The sequence below is a fragment of the Ambystoma mexicanum genome, chromosome 10 (assembly GCF_040938575.1).
Source record: "Ambystoma mexicanum isolate Mex_15411 chromosome 10, UKY_AmexF1_1, whole genome shotgun sequence".
Taxonomy (NCBI): Eukaryota; Metazoa; Chordata; class Amphibia; order Caudata; family Ambystomatidae; genus Ambystoma; species Ambystoma mexicanum.
Genome location: NC_090932.1, coordinates 625,546,315 through 625,560,326, shown reverse-complemented (window position 1 = coordinate 625,560,326; position 14,012 = coordinate 625,546,315). Strand labels below are relative to the sequence as shown.

At 44.4% G+C, this 14,012-nt stretch overlaps 1 protein-coding gene across 12 annotated transcripts in view; it reads right to left on the bottom strand.

Annotated features, from left to right (window-relative positions):
- Positions 1–14,012, bottom strand: part of AGFG1 (ArfGAP with FG repeats 1) — a 1,171,945-nt gene that overhangs the window by 755,164 nt on the left and 402,769 nt on the right. For 6 of the 12 annotated variants that reach the window (XM_069618215.1, XM_069618211.1, XM_069618216.1 and 3 more), the window contains one exon: positions 3,410–3,481. The exons of the other annotated variants lie outside the window; for them this stretch is intronic. In XM_069618215.1, coding sequence (XP_069474316.1) covers positions 3,410–3,481 — 72 coding nt within the window. The remainder of the gene's footprint in view (positions 1–3,409; positions 3,482–14,012) is intronic. 12 annotated transcript variants of the gene reach the window in all.

Sequence of the window (14,012 nt, the reverse complement as noted above, 5' to 3'; positions counted from 1 at the left end):
GTTGGCCAACAGGCCAGTGGCAATTCTCCCCAAAATAATTGATGCAGATCAGACCAGTTTCATTCTGGGTAGAACCACAGGAAAGAATATCTGCTGGGCCTTAAACCTGGTGGAAATAGCAACAGATCATTGTAAGATGGCTCTTTTGGCGTTAGATTCTAATAACGTCTTTGATACAGTTCACTGGGCCTTTATGAGGCTAACCCTGGAGGCATTCAGTTTTGGGCTGGTCTTTCTGAAAATGATCCTGGCCAACTATTATTCTCCCAAGGCGTCCTTACAGGTAAACCAAAGGCAATCAGGCGCTATACAGCTTACATGCAGAACACAACAGATTCTCCCTTTCCCCACACATTTTTGCCCTCACAATGGTGTCCTTTGTGAAGCTTGTCAGGGTTAACCCATCGATTGAAGGTGTCAAAAGGAGGCAGAAAATATATAAGCTGTCTCTATAAGCAGATGACATGTTAACCCTCACCAATGTCCAGTCTCCCCTGCAGCTATCGCTGATTCAACTGGAAGCCGTCAAGCACATCCCCGGGTTTGTGATTAATTACCACAAATCTGGGGCAATAGGGGTGGGCCTAACGGAAGGGGAAGCCTGTGCCCTCTGCCCCTGCTGTCCAATCTCATGGAAAAAGGAGACATTGGGATAGCTGAAAGTTCAGATTCTGACATGACCGCAGAAGGTGTATACCATTCAAATTCAGGAAATCTCACTAATGAGTCGCATTAGGGCCTGTAAAATGAATCTGCTTCCAAGATTCCTATATCAGTGAGCGGAGCTCACAATGGAGATCCCACGCAGGCCTTTAATGCCACTTCAACAAAGGGACTTCCAATTCGTTTGGCGGGGGGGAATAAAACAAGAATCCCCAAAACGGGGATGATGGGTAAAACACGACTGGGTGGGATTAGAGTCCCTAACCTGCGTCACTACTATACAGCAGCACAATTGGCTCAATTACGCGCCTGGAATGTGACTGCTGATCTTCCCAAGTTGGCAGAACTAGAGCAGGCCAGAGTCCCATTGCCCCTGTGCTCCTTGCAATACACCTCCAAGCTGGCATGGGAGCATTGGCCAAAACTCCTTTCCTCCACGAAAACAAAAGTATGAATATGGGACTGGGCAATGAAGAAGGTAGGACTCCCGGGAGGGCTTGGCCCACGCACCACTATCCTTCATAACCCAGACTTCACCCCAGGTCTTCAACCCTCAGACTTTAGACTGTGGTCACTAAGGGGCCTATGACTCATTTCACAATTCTTCAAGAATCGGTTGCCTCCAACCTTCGTAGAGTGCAAGGATAGGTTTGCCCTAACGGAAGTAGACAGATACAGATATACCCAGATCAGACATTGGGTAGTCATCCTTTGATCCAGCAGGAGCCAACTCGGGAACTGGAGGGCCATCGAACACGCCTTGCTCGACAGTGGACAGGGTGAATGGGGGGGGGGGGGGGGGGTACCATATTTAAACTGTGCAAGGTCCTGCGGGTAGATATGTGGGTGCTCTGGCCCCATTATGTGACGTAGTGGGAGGCAGACCTGGGCTGCCCAATAGAAGATCGAACATATGATCACGAAATGATTCCTCTTCGAAATGTGTGACCAATAAGAAGTGCGCCTTTAAACTAACGTACCGCTGCCATTATTCCCAGACCAGGCTGTAAAAGACAGATTGCTGGACCGAGCCGGTTATAGTGTGGGGTACATACTTCCATAAGTGGGGGAACGTCCACAGGTATAGACCTTTTGGGGAAAAGTGCCATCCACAATAGAGACTATCACCCGAATTCAACTCCCGCTGGAACCCGCAGTTATGCCGATGGGTTCCCGGTCCCAGATGCGTACCCAAAATCAGGGGTGAAGCCAAACTGATTACTCACCTCTTGTTGGTGGTAAGAATTACAATTCCCTGGGCCTGAAAGGCCCCAGAGGGCTGTCTCATTCCCCGTTGGTGGACCAAAATCTGGGACATCCTAGTAGTGGAAAAAGTCACAGGGGCCAAAGAACTGGTGTTGCATGTTATGTTATGTTATGTTTTATGTTAAGCCAATTTCTAAAGCGCATGATCACCCTGAGGTATCTTGGCGCTAGAGAGAGGGCTTCGCAGCCAGGACCAGATCAGAACTCAGCTTAAAATAACAATGTTTTAACACCCTTTCTAAAGGCCAGATAGTTGGAAGTTTTCTTAATGGCCAGAGGGAGTTCATTCCACAGCACCGCAGCTGCTATGTAGAAGGCTCATCCTCCAATCCATTCCCGATGGTAGGTAAAATCCACCAGTAGGTCAGCTAAGGCAGAACGCAACCTACGACTGGGATGATAGCGGGTAAAGTTAGCCTGAAGGTATTCAGCACCTTGGTCATGGAGGGCACAGTGGACGATGCAGTGCTTTAAAGTTGACCCGTTGGCTCACCAGGAGCCAATACAAGGCTCGAAGAACCGGAGATATGTGAGCTCCATAGGGCATAACTGTTGCCACACGTGCTGCTAAGTTTTGCAATCGTTGTAGACGTTGGATTGGGCCCTTAGGTTGAGCCAAATACAAATAATTGCAGTAATCCAGCCGGGATAACACCATGGCCGCCACCACTGGTGGACGAAGAGAGGTGGGAATCATGTGAAGCACTTTTTTTAGTACTTTGAGCTGTAAATGGCCGGTTTGGCACATCGCAGTTACTTGCTTGTCCATAGATAAAGACGCAGTCAAGACTACGCCCAGATTGTTTACCTTGTACACTGGAACAGGGAGAGGACCCAAAGATGAAGGCCAGAAAGAGGACACCCAAAGTGTAGGATCAGCGGGGCAGCCCACCACCAGCAGCTCAGTTTTGTCACCGATCAATTTGAGCCAATTGTGGCCGCCAGACACCCCTGTAGGCACGACAACATCTCAGCCTGATCGAGATCTAATCGGATCAGGATCTGAGTGTAGTCGGCATACGAGTACCATCTGTTGCCGAAGGAGCGGATAATACACACATCGACTCACTGAGATTTGGACTCCCAGTCCGGAATATGGCCTGGATTTTCCGGCACAAGTACACAAGCTGCAGTAAGCGGCTCCGTTTTTGCAGGCCCTCAATAACGCTGGGGCTGGACGGAGGGGAGGGGAGGGGAATAAGGGAAGGAGGGATGGAACTGGTAGGTAGCATGAATAAGCGTTTCTGTAAGGTGTACAAGTGTCGGTAAAATGTCCTGCATGTGCAACCAAATTTAAAGTTGGTTAAAAAAATAGACTAGTTAAATATCACATTTTTCACATAATCAAATTGAAACGGGTGACTGAAATGTTCAACTGCTTCATATCATGTTTTACTCTAAAAGTCTAACAAACAGACAAGCAGATGTCTACAGGTCACACAAAAGCACAACGTTCAACACAATGAAAAAGCAAACTTACTGTGCATAGCCTGCCGTGAGAAAGCTGCAGTGAAATCACCAAAGCTGCAGCTGGATGAAAGCGTTCTGAACGCTGGGACAGCCGAAATTATTTGAGGTTTAAATTAGCAGAATAGAAAAGAAAAGACAATGTAAAGTAAAGAAATATAAAGAAAATGATGTAAAGATGAGAATGTTCAAACGAAAAATATAATAGTAAACACCCAAAGCCAGCAAAGCAAATAGACAAAAGAAAACTGCCATATACTTATGTCTCTAGGTTTCTCAACTCAATAAAGGTTTAAAACTATAACACCTTTATTTTCAAATTATCTAAATGGTCAGAGGCATTAAAGCAACTGGCATTCACAGCAAGAAAAAAAATTGTGAGCACGGGCAAAATAAACATAGCATACAAGTAGTCATCACAAGGTAGCCATGAAAACCAAGCAATTGTGGAGAATTCGAGGTATCCTAAATAGTTAACATCCTGCAATTCAGCTAACAGAGAAGCCCCAAGTGTTTTGATGGAATGGAAGACATTTCAATTTAAGGGCAACAGGTTGAATGGACTAGTTGGAGATGAGCTGGTAGCTTTATGGGTCCCAGATTATGCGTGTTAGGTGATTGCTTTGTACACTGAGTGCATTGCATGCGTTCATCACAAAAAGCATCTGAAAATCTGATGGCCAGAAGAGCTTACCATTTATTTTTTATGTTCCCATTGGTTAGCGAAAAGGTACGCATGTTGCATGTGTAGATAGGGTCTTGTTAGAAAATCAAACGAAAAAGGAGCAGCGATCCATGTTCCTCAAAGCTTGTATGGCAATACGGAACCCACTTTTCTAAACAGCCATAGGATTTCAAGTAGGATGCAAATGACTATTCCATCTGCTGCCATTTTAGGAAGACTTTCGGATCAGGCGATCAGTGCCACTAAAAGTCCTAAACATTAAATTGCTCTTTAGCCTTTTTATTTCCGTACAAGCCTCCAAGAACCGCCCCAGACATTTTTCATAGGGGTGGCCTGATGAGGTCACTAGGGTAGCACACCAAAACAAAAAACCGGCAGGCAGGTCAGTTGGAGCAGCGTTTATATAACGGTGGCAGTGGCCCCCCCTTCGCCCTCCCTTGGTGGCGCCTCTGACGAAAAATGCACCATTTAGGTATTTACAGAGTCATACATTGAGAAAATCGGACGTTTCCTTATTTCAAAAAAGTAATAGCCTTCCTTTGAATATTCCAGAAAGAAGCCAAACATACATTGCATATTTGCAGAGAAGATTGTGTATTCCTTGCTTAGAGATTTCCTGCACTGCCTTAATAAATACAATGCATGCACTGTCACACACCAGACCTTACGAAAAGAACCCGACCAGAGTAGCAAAGTAACAAGTAATGGACAGTGCATGCAGAATGTCAAAGAGATAATGTGCTAGCACAAACTATCACTCCTCAGCATCACACTCTGTTCAGGGCAGATTAGAGTGCAGAACTAATTATGGGCGTGTGGTAAAATGCATGTATACACCACCCCATACGAAAGGGCCAGGAGAGAGCGTTGGTGTGCCATGTGTTAGAGTTGTGTCTTCAAACAGAATGAAAGTATAGTTATAGGACGAAGTGAAATACAGGACATTATTTATAAAGTGGCAGACCACGCAGACGTAGCAAAGGGAACTCAATTAACAGCAATAAACCATTTTTGTCACATTGCCAGTTGCCCAGTTTTTCATAGTTTAATTTCCAAGATTGGGAAACGTTTTTTCTAGAAATATCCTCAAACAAAGGGCCTCATTATGACTGGCAGTGCGGGGAAAAATTGGGAGGTAATTCAGTTCTCAATTGTTCTCATTGTTTCCCCAAGCTTCATGATGGAGGTAGATCCTCCACTTTAGCTCCAAAATTGAACAGTAGCAATCCTAGTTTATGGTGCTAAAACAATGCTAAACCTAAACACAGATATATGGCAACAGCTAGAAGCCATCTTTTGGCGTAAGGTTTTAGCCCTACCACAGTCCTTCCCCATGGCTAGGATTCGATACAAAAGTGCAACACAATCATTGCAATCCATCCTGTTGTGGAAACATCTTGACTCAATCCAGGACAATCATGAGTGACGAACATATCCCATCTATTGAGATACTTCGTACTAATGCTGCAACAGTTAAACCCTGAATAACTGGAAAAACAAAATGGAAGTACACCTTGAGAAGGCAGACATCTCGATGGAAATGCTGCTCCAGCGCCCACAGCACGCAAAGAAAAGAATAATGAAAAATGACTGGATCCTTACAATCCAACTAAAGATGCATATGAATCTCAACTGTGACATGGAGATAAGGCCTGTCAATCATCTTCCGAATTTTCTGAAACTCTTTCCTGATGAGCACATCAGAGACATGTTTCTGCGACTGCGCCGCAACTTGCTCCCCACACGAGAAATCTTGCTAAAAATCAAACAAATTTCTAGCGCACAAGCCTTCTGTAGATTTTGCAAAAAACAAACCAATTGAAACTCTTTTCCATGTTCTAATGGAATGTGAAGAACTGATACAAAAAAGATAATTCTACAGTGGAATGTTTTTGCTGTCCACATTACAGCTGAATGTAAAGGAAAGATGGGAACAAATATTGTTAGGCAATAACAAGAAATTGACTTAAACGATTATTCAATTTTGGAGAAATATTATCAAAGGATGTAATGAATTAAGAACTTTTTGTTTACTTTTTTGCTCTTTTTTTCTTCTTTTATGTGTACAGACTGACAATTATGAATGTAATGTATAGAAATTAAAAGTTTAGAAATAAACTATATAATTTTAATAAAAATAAAAAAAAAATCAGCAGTATTACTACCCAGTAATTCGCCAGAGGTAATCCTGCCAAAAAAAAAAAAGAATCCTGTGGACTCCATAAAATGGGGATTTACACTGCCAAATGTAATCCAGAGGCAATACCGCCAGTGGTAATACCGTCAGACCAAGTTTGGTGGTATCTCAGTCGCATTACCGCTAAGATACCCCCAAACTCGTAATGAGCCCCAAAGTTCTCATTTTAATTTCTTTTTCCAATTTTCAAATTCAAAACCCACATCACCTATACATGAAGTGTAAACATTGCACTTTCATTGTTCTCATCGTTTTCCCTTTCCCAGACACTAGTTTCGCTTTGCCTTCCACAATTTTTTCCCCACAACTTCTTTCTATATCTGCGTTCTTGCTACGAACATTGGTATACCATAACTTCTCACAATGTCGGTTTTGTTATATTATTAATAATTTTCACAAGCAGCTCTTTCCCTCGCTCTCATGCTCCGAGAGTCAGACCCTCTTCCTCACTGTATAGGAGCTCAGCTAGCTCCCTGCTATTTCTCACAGAAGTGTAGTTCAGAAACTAGGGTTGGGTCAGATGCTGTGGTGATGCATATGCGTTTACCCCCACAGCTTGGGCGCTGTGATTGTTCAGCTCAACGACGACCAGTATATAAGCATATTTCAGCACGGGAACCACACCATTTTCTTCCTCTGCAAGAATACATTGGGCAAGATGGGTGATAACCTTAGCAATCACCTATTCTAGTTTCAGCTGGCAGATCAGTGTAAGCCCTCAATACAGGAAAACACAGCGATATCCCTTTAAGCAGGGAAGAGCAGGGGCAGTTAAGTGCTCTGGGCCGGCAGACACCACCCGATATCATAGGAAATCATGTAGTTTCGGGGAGCACAAAGGGATGCAAGCAATTTCATCAGTGCCTGGAAGGGGTTTCCATCTGGCCCGGCTGGTAATGCAAGGGGCAAGAAGATGACCATTTGGGAGATTTACACGATGCAACCAAGTCCATTAATGATCAGAATGACTAGTAAAAAGCGTCCCTGATTATGGAATCAGGGGGTTATACCGTTTTTTTTTTTAATTAAGTCATTGTGTTTGGTGCATAGCACCTTTACAATACATGTATACTAACTAAAGAAAATGCACTATATACAAATCTTGTGAATTGCTATGAGAGCAAAAAAAGTTAAAAAGCGTGATATTTCACTGAAATCAAATGAACATACTTTTCTAAGTGAGACTGAAATATGAAGCTTTCAAAAACATTTTAGACAATACAAATCTGAAGTCGTCTCAGAAAGACCACATAGTATAAATCTTCTTGTTAGCACATAGGCATCGTGACCTTAACATACGCATCAATCTATTATAGATGGTGCTGCAGTCGAGTCGATTCATATATTAAAATGAAGACTTCTCGAATGTTATATAGACAAAATTGGCAAATGCTGCTGAACGCTTGACTTTCTCTATTACTCGGAATCGTTGAGCTTCCTCTCGATGATAGTTAATAAACGTACTAATGACAATATTAAACAGTTACTTCGTCCCCACATGCAATATATCCAGAATAATTCGAGCGACAAGAGTGAATCAGGGGGTTATTCAATCTCTTTTAGCCACCACGGTCTCGAAAGCGACAGTCACTATTCATGACATCACTGTACTACCTGCCCATTAGAATGTAAGCAGGTAAATATCTAAATAGCAGTATCCATTCTTTCTTCACGCCAGAAAGAGAAAGTAGCCTTTGAAATCGATGGTTGTCACTCGAAGCTGGAAATCAAGTGATCCAACTGCGGCACGTCATATGGATCCTTCCCCCTTAATGCACATTTCATATAAAAGGTTTGGATGTATTCTGAGAAAGGCTCCCGGGTGGTGCCATATACTACTACCTCAGTAGATTGTGGATGTGCTTGAATAAACAGTAACAATGTTAAGTATACTGAACCAGGCTTGCAGGAAATAATCCTGCCATCAGCCGGCGTGGGATTCACTTTGGTAAAGACCCTTCTGGGTAGAGATCACAGCCTCAGTCCCAATAAACTTTGGACTCGATCAGACGCTATGAACTTAAAAACAATGCCACAAACCAAGATTAACCATAGAACAGGCAGGTTTTGGTAAGGCATCTATGGGAAAATATTAGACGTGTGTTTGACCGCAAACCTTCAAAAATATTAGGGTATTTTGTGGTACTCGCATCATAAAGTTTAAGAAAATGCCACTCCTCTTTCCAAGCATATACTCGGATCGATAAGGGAAACCAATAACTAAAAAAGTTCCAGGAATGCTAGAGTGAACTTTAGGACTGCCATGCACTCTGTTGATTGATTGGTTATTATGAGCCTATACACAAGTGTTTCAAGGCGCAACAAGGCAAGGCAGGGGGAACAAAGGGAGGACACAAGACAACGATCTTACTAGGCATTGTGTCATTAAGATCGTGCAAGTGCGCAACAAGAAGTGCAGGGGTGAGGGTACCCAGAGCAGCAGGGCCCTAAGTGAAGGAAGGTTGAGACTACATGGGGCAATCCCAGCCCTCTCGTGCAAGGTTAGCCAGGCGGCACTGCAAATTGGGCCAGGTGGCAAATGCGGGGCACTGGGTCTGGGGGTCGGGCGGGGGTGATTGCGGTTCTGTAAGACTAAGAGGACAGTGAGGCAGCCAGTCAGCAGACGAAGCAGGAGCAAGGGAAGGTTAGCAGGGGAGAAGGAGCGAGAAATAAGAGGAGAAAATGGAGGTCTTGAGGAGCTTACGGAGATCCGACGCAAGGCAGAGGGAGACAGGGAGGCCATTCCAAAGGGAGGCCCCTGCAGTTGAGAGATTAACCTCCATTCTCTGCTTGGAGAAGTGACTCACCAGCAGAGAGTTAGGTAGACGATCGATGGGCTCTAGGAGGAAGGTACTTAGGAAGAGAGTTGAAGGTAGTGAGGGCCACGGCCCCAGAAAGCCTTGTGGACAATGTAGAGGGCCTTAAACTTGATCCTTGCAGCCACCGGGAGCCATTGGAGGGATTTCAGGGCCGGAGAGATGCAGTCCCTGGGCTTGAGACCATGGATAATTCTTGAGGTCCTGTTCTGGATGAGTTGAAGAGGACGAAGAGTAGAGATAGACAAATTGAAATAGGCTGTTGCAGCCTAGAGAGAACGAGGACTCTGGCGACAATGAGCTTCTAGAGGAAGGTGAGAAAAGGGAGAATACCTCGGAGGAGGAACAGTTGGAAATGGGCCTGCTTGGCAAGGTCCATGATGTGTGGAGAGAAGAACAGTGTTTTTTTTGCATCACAAGAGGTTGAGGGCAGAGGGCCCAAGGAGAGCAGCCTGAGTGAGAGGAAAAGCAGGAGCAGGTGTCCCAATGAGAAGGATCACAGTCTTACTGGCGTTATGGCAAAGATCATTAGAAGTGCACCATGCCTGAATAGCAGACAGACAGTCAGGGATGAGTGAGGAGGAGGAGGCCGAGCTGCATGTCACTCGCAAAACACTGAAAGTTAGAGGAAAAGGTAGAGATCAGGAGGGCCAAAGGGGCCAGATAGACATTGAAGGGGAGAGGATAGTGCCCTAGGGCACCACATGTAGAGAGGTGGAAAAAGGTCAGCCACACAAGAGCCTGATCCATGATGACCAGGGTCTTGCGGGGACGAGTAATCAGGATGTTGTGATTGACCATGTAAAATGCAGAGGAAAAGTCGAGGAGAATGAAGACATATGAACTAGAGTCCAGATTGGAGAGCAGGTCTTCACGGGGGTTCAGGAGTGCAGTTTCCGTGCCTCGTGCTGCTCTGTAGCCAGACTGATGGTCATGGAGACAACCAACCGATTCAGTGTGGAGGGTTAGCTGGAAGATAGCCAAAATTAAGCGCCCAGCTCCCTGAGGGTTAGGTGCGCTATATAAATAAACAATTACATTTCTTCAAGAGTTTGCCTAGGAAAGGAGTGATAAGAGATCGGGCGATAGTTTGCCAGAATGGAGGGGTCGGCAGAAGGTTTTAGTAGGGGGTGCACAAGGGAATGCCTGAGAAGAGAGGGAAAGATCCAGTGACGAAGGAGTGATTACAGAAATCGACCAAGGCTGGAGAGAAAGAACCAATGTTGTCCTTAATGGTCCTAGAAGAGCAGGTGGTCACCTGTTTGGATGAGACTTTCATAGACCAGACTTGGCTGGAAACATCTTCAGGTTTTATAGGAGAGATGGAGAGGGGGTGGGTGGCCAAGGTGGGCCTGCAAGAGGTAGATGGAGAGAGAAGTGGAGAGAAGGAGAGTGCAGACAGGATGTCCTGGGTTTTAGTGGTGAAATGAAGCCGGAACCGTGTAGAGAGCCTGGGTAGGTGTAGAAGAGGTAGATACTGCAGTAGGATTGTCCAGCTCCTTGCAGATTTTGAAAAGTTTGACCATGGTGTTGGAGGCCGCAGAGATGCAGGCTTGAATATGGACCCTCTTCTTAGAGAAGATGGAGTCTGTATTGCCTTTGGAGCAGGGGGAAGACCAGTTTGTCAGAGGGTGCACCCGAAGATCCCCAATTCCGTTCAGCTACTCTGCGCTTGCGTTTCAGAGTGACCAGATCAGAGTCGTACCAGGAATTGCACTTGGTGGCAAGTGAAATGACTACCCGTACACAGCGAGTAGTTTTACTAGGTAATTAGCGCGCCTGCAGGAGCAGCCTCTGCATACCTTCGCTGTCCAGCAACTGTCACCGTCGATCTCCCGAGTCTTCTAAGTTCCGTGATGGAAGACTCGGGAGATAGAATGCAACTCGCCCCCCCCCGCCCCTTAAACAATACCTATAATTAACCTTAAATCCAAGATAAAGGTAGGGGTATGATACTTCGAAACAATAGGGAGGGCATTTCTGAACATTCACTCATTAGTAATCATGAATACAAATTCAAACTGAAATAACAATTAAGATAATGACTGAATTACGGTCGTCACAATTACATAAGATTAGATCATTCACGCACACAATTCTTCAACTATTTGGGTGCTCGTCTCAATCTTTTCAAAGATAACTCAACATCATCGGAATTGGTGTTCACCGATACCCCGTTCTGACGTTCCTCGCATTTTCCCAACTTACACATTGACCACACCTCCCCTCCTTCCACAATCATCACACCATTCTTGACGGCAGAAATTATTTTGGGACCAATGCATTTACTTTCTATGCATTTGTGGGCGAACCTAGGTTTCTGTATCAACACCCAATCTCCCACTTTCCAATTCTGCTCCTTCACTCTTTCGTTCCAGTCAAATATTTCCTTGGAATCCCTTTGACACTTCTTTATGCAAACCATTATAGCTTCCCTATCTACCTTAACCGAATTGGCCAAACCTAACCACACCAAGCACAATTTGATACCTGGCTCCCGCCCTTTTAATGAAGCAAACAGTGATGTCTTAGTTACCGAATGAGGTGTGGTGAGGTAACCCCACATGTGGTTTAGCACTTCATTCCATGGCATCCCTGACCTCAGCGCCAACTGAACTCCACCTTTGACAAATCTATTCGCTCTTTCTAATAATCCATTTGCTCTTGGGTGATATGCTGTGCGGGTATGCTTAAATGGCATAATTTTTTATATTTTTTTTCATGAACCCCTAACAAAATTGTACCCCATTGTCAGTGGCAATTTCCGTGGGAAAACCTTCCCTCAAAAAACCCTCTCCTGAAATACCACCAGCTCTCTCACCGTCACTTCTGCAATCCATTCCACCCATATGGTGTGAAAATCTACTAAGACAAACAAAATGTCAACCCATCACCTAATCCATGTACAGGACCAGTTATATAAATTGCTACCTTCTTCCAAGGCTGGTCAGGAACAAAATTAGGACTGGAGCAGGGTTTCACTTACAACCTTGGTCTTATCAACAAGGTGTACAATTTCTAACAAATCTCTGTCCAGTCGAGGTCACCAAAAACTCTGCCTTAGCCTCCTTTTTGTACTACACACCCCTAAATGACCCTGATTGGCTATTTACACTAATTGAGTTCGAAGTTTCTCTGGCGGGACAATACACAACCCTCTCCTGAGTCTACCATCAATGACACACAATTCATCTTTTACTTCCCACCAAACATCAAACCTTTTACCTAAAATGTCATTATTGGGCCAACCCGAAACAGTCCACTCTAATGATTTTCATGTCCTCATCAAGATTTTCACAATCCTCCCATTCCATTTGCTCCATACTGCCTATTTCTACATTAGCAACAATTACTTCTTCCTTCCACTTGATGGCCCTGCCTACTTACCGTAATCCCTGATTGGCTACACTCCGCTATTTGCCTGTTCCGGAGCGACCGGAAGGCGATAGCCAGCCTGCATCACCTAAGGCCTGCTACTTAAGGCCTAGGGTCTGTCTGCGGCTGTCCGCGATGGTTCGTCAACAGTCAGCCAAAATGCTGCTGCTCCTATATTCTCCTAACTACTGTGAGTACTCCTTAGTGGCTTAACCCAATATTCCCTGTTAGGCAACGTTTGAATGCAGCACCCTCTGGGAACAATACAAGCAACTATGACTACAGGTATAGGCAACCCAACCTTTGGTAGAAGCTTGTACTACACAGTTTTGGTAGCATGATGAGCAGCCAGGCTTATCTCAAGAGGGGAAATGTGAGCAGTAGTGGAGTTACACAGAGATTCACAGTTACTGGTATTAAAATAAACTCTTACACTCAAGGTTACTTGCATAAACAATTAATTTAATCAGTCAGTTATAAAGCCTTCTTCAGAAGGGAGCAATAGAATAGTAACACAAATATACTTCAATACTGTATACTTGGAGTTTTTGAATCAGGCAAGACCCTTTTGGGATGGCCCACAGACACAACCTACACCCACAGGTGACTTCAGTAACAAGGGTGCTGGGGACATTAATATCTTACTGCTGGCAGTCATAACAGTCTTTAAAAGTTGGTAAAAGGTAAAGGTTATTGTTAGGCAGACACCTGGGCAGTTCCCTCAGGGGCCACTGCAAAAGGCTTAGGACTACAGGTGTTGGGAGTAAACCCAATTGGTAGCAGTCTGCACCACCCAGATTTACCTGGTAGCTGTGGCTGAGCAGTCAGACTTCTCTCAAGAAGATTTAGGCAGTATATAGAGTATACACATTAGGTACAAAAATACAGTAGTACAAACAAACACTGACCAGAGCTTTGGTATAAAGGTATATAATTAGTTATTTAAAAACACACTTGTAAAAATACACTGGCACTAATATGTCAAGCAAGTTCAAACACAGTCATTAGAAATATATACACCTCCTGATTAATTATTCGACAAGTCTTAGGAAAAGAACACCACTTATTGTCAAATACAGAGGTGAGCGCTTAACCAAGATGGCACTCCAATAATTATTTAAAAAGGGAGGGAAAAGGCAGAATTAGAAAAGCACCCAATACCAACACTTTTAAAAGAACTACAGCAAGTCAAGAAAGGCAGAGTTTACTGTAGGGCAAGAAAGTTCATAGGCCAGGCCCACTCTTGGAGAGAGCAAGGCGGAATGTGCCCAAGATCACACAGTTGAATTATACTTTAAAAGTCTTTGCAGATAGTTCAAAAGAAAAGTTAGTTAACAGGTCCCAGGTCACCCCAGGATAGAGAGTCAAGGATTTACGAGACACCTTGAACAGTCTGTTGCAAGGGAGACCAGGCGGGACACAGTACCTGAAATGGTGAGAAAGCTTCAGCGGGGGCAGTTGTTCCTGGCAACGGGTGCAAGTCAGTGCTTCGTCCAGGGGAAGAGAAGATCTCGAAGTGGAGGAAAGCTGGAGGTTGTTGCAT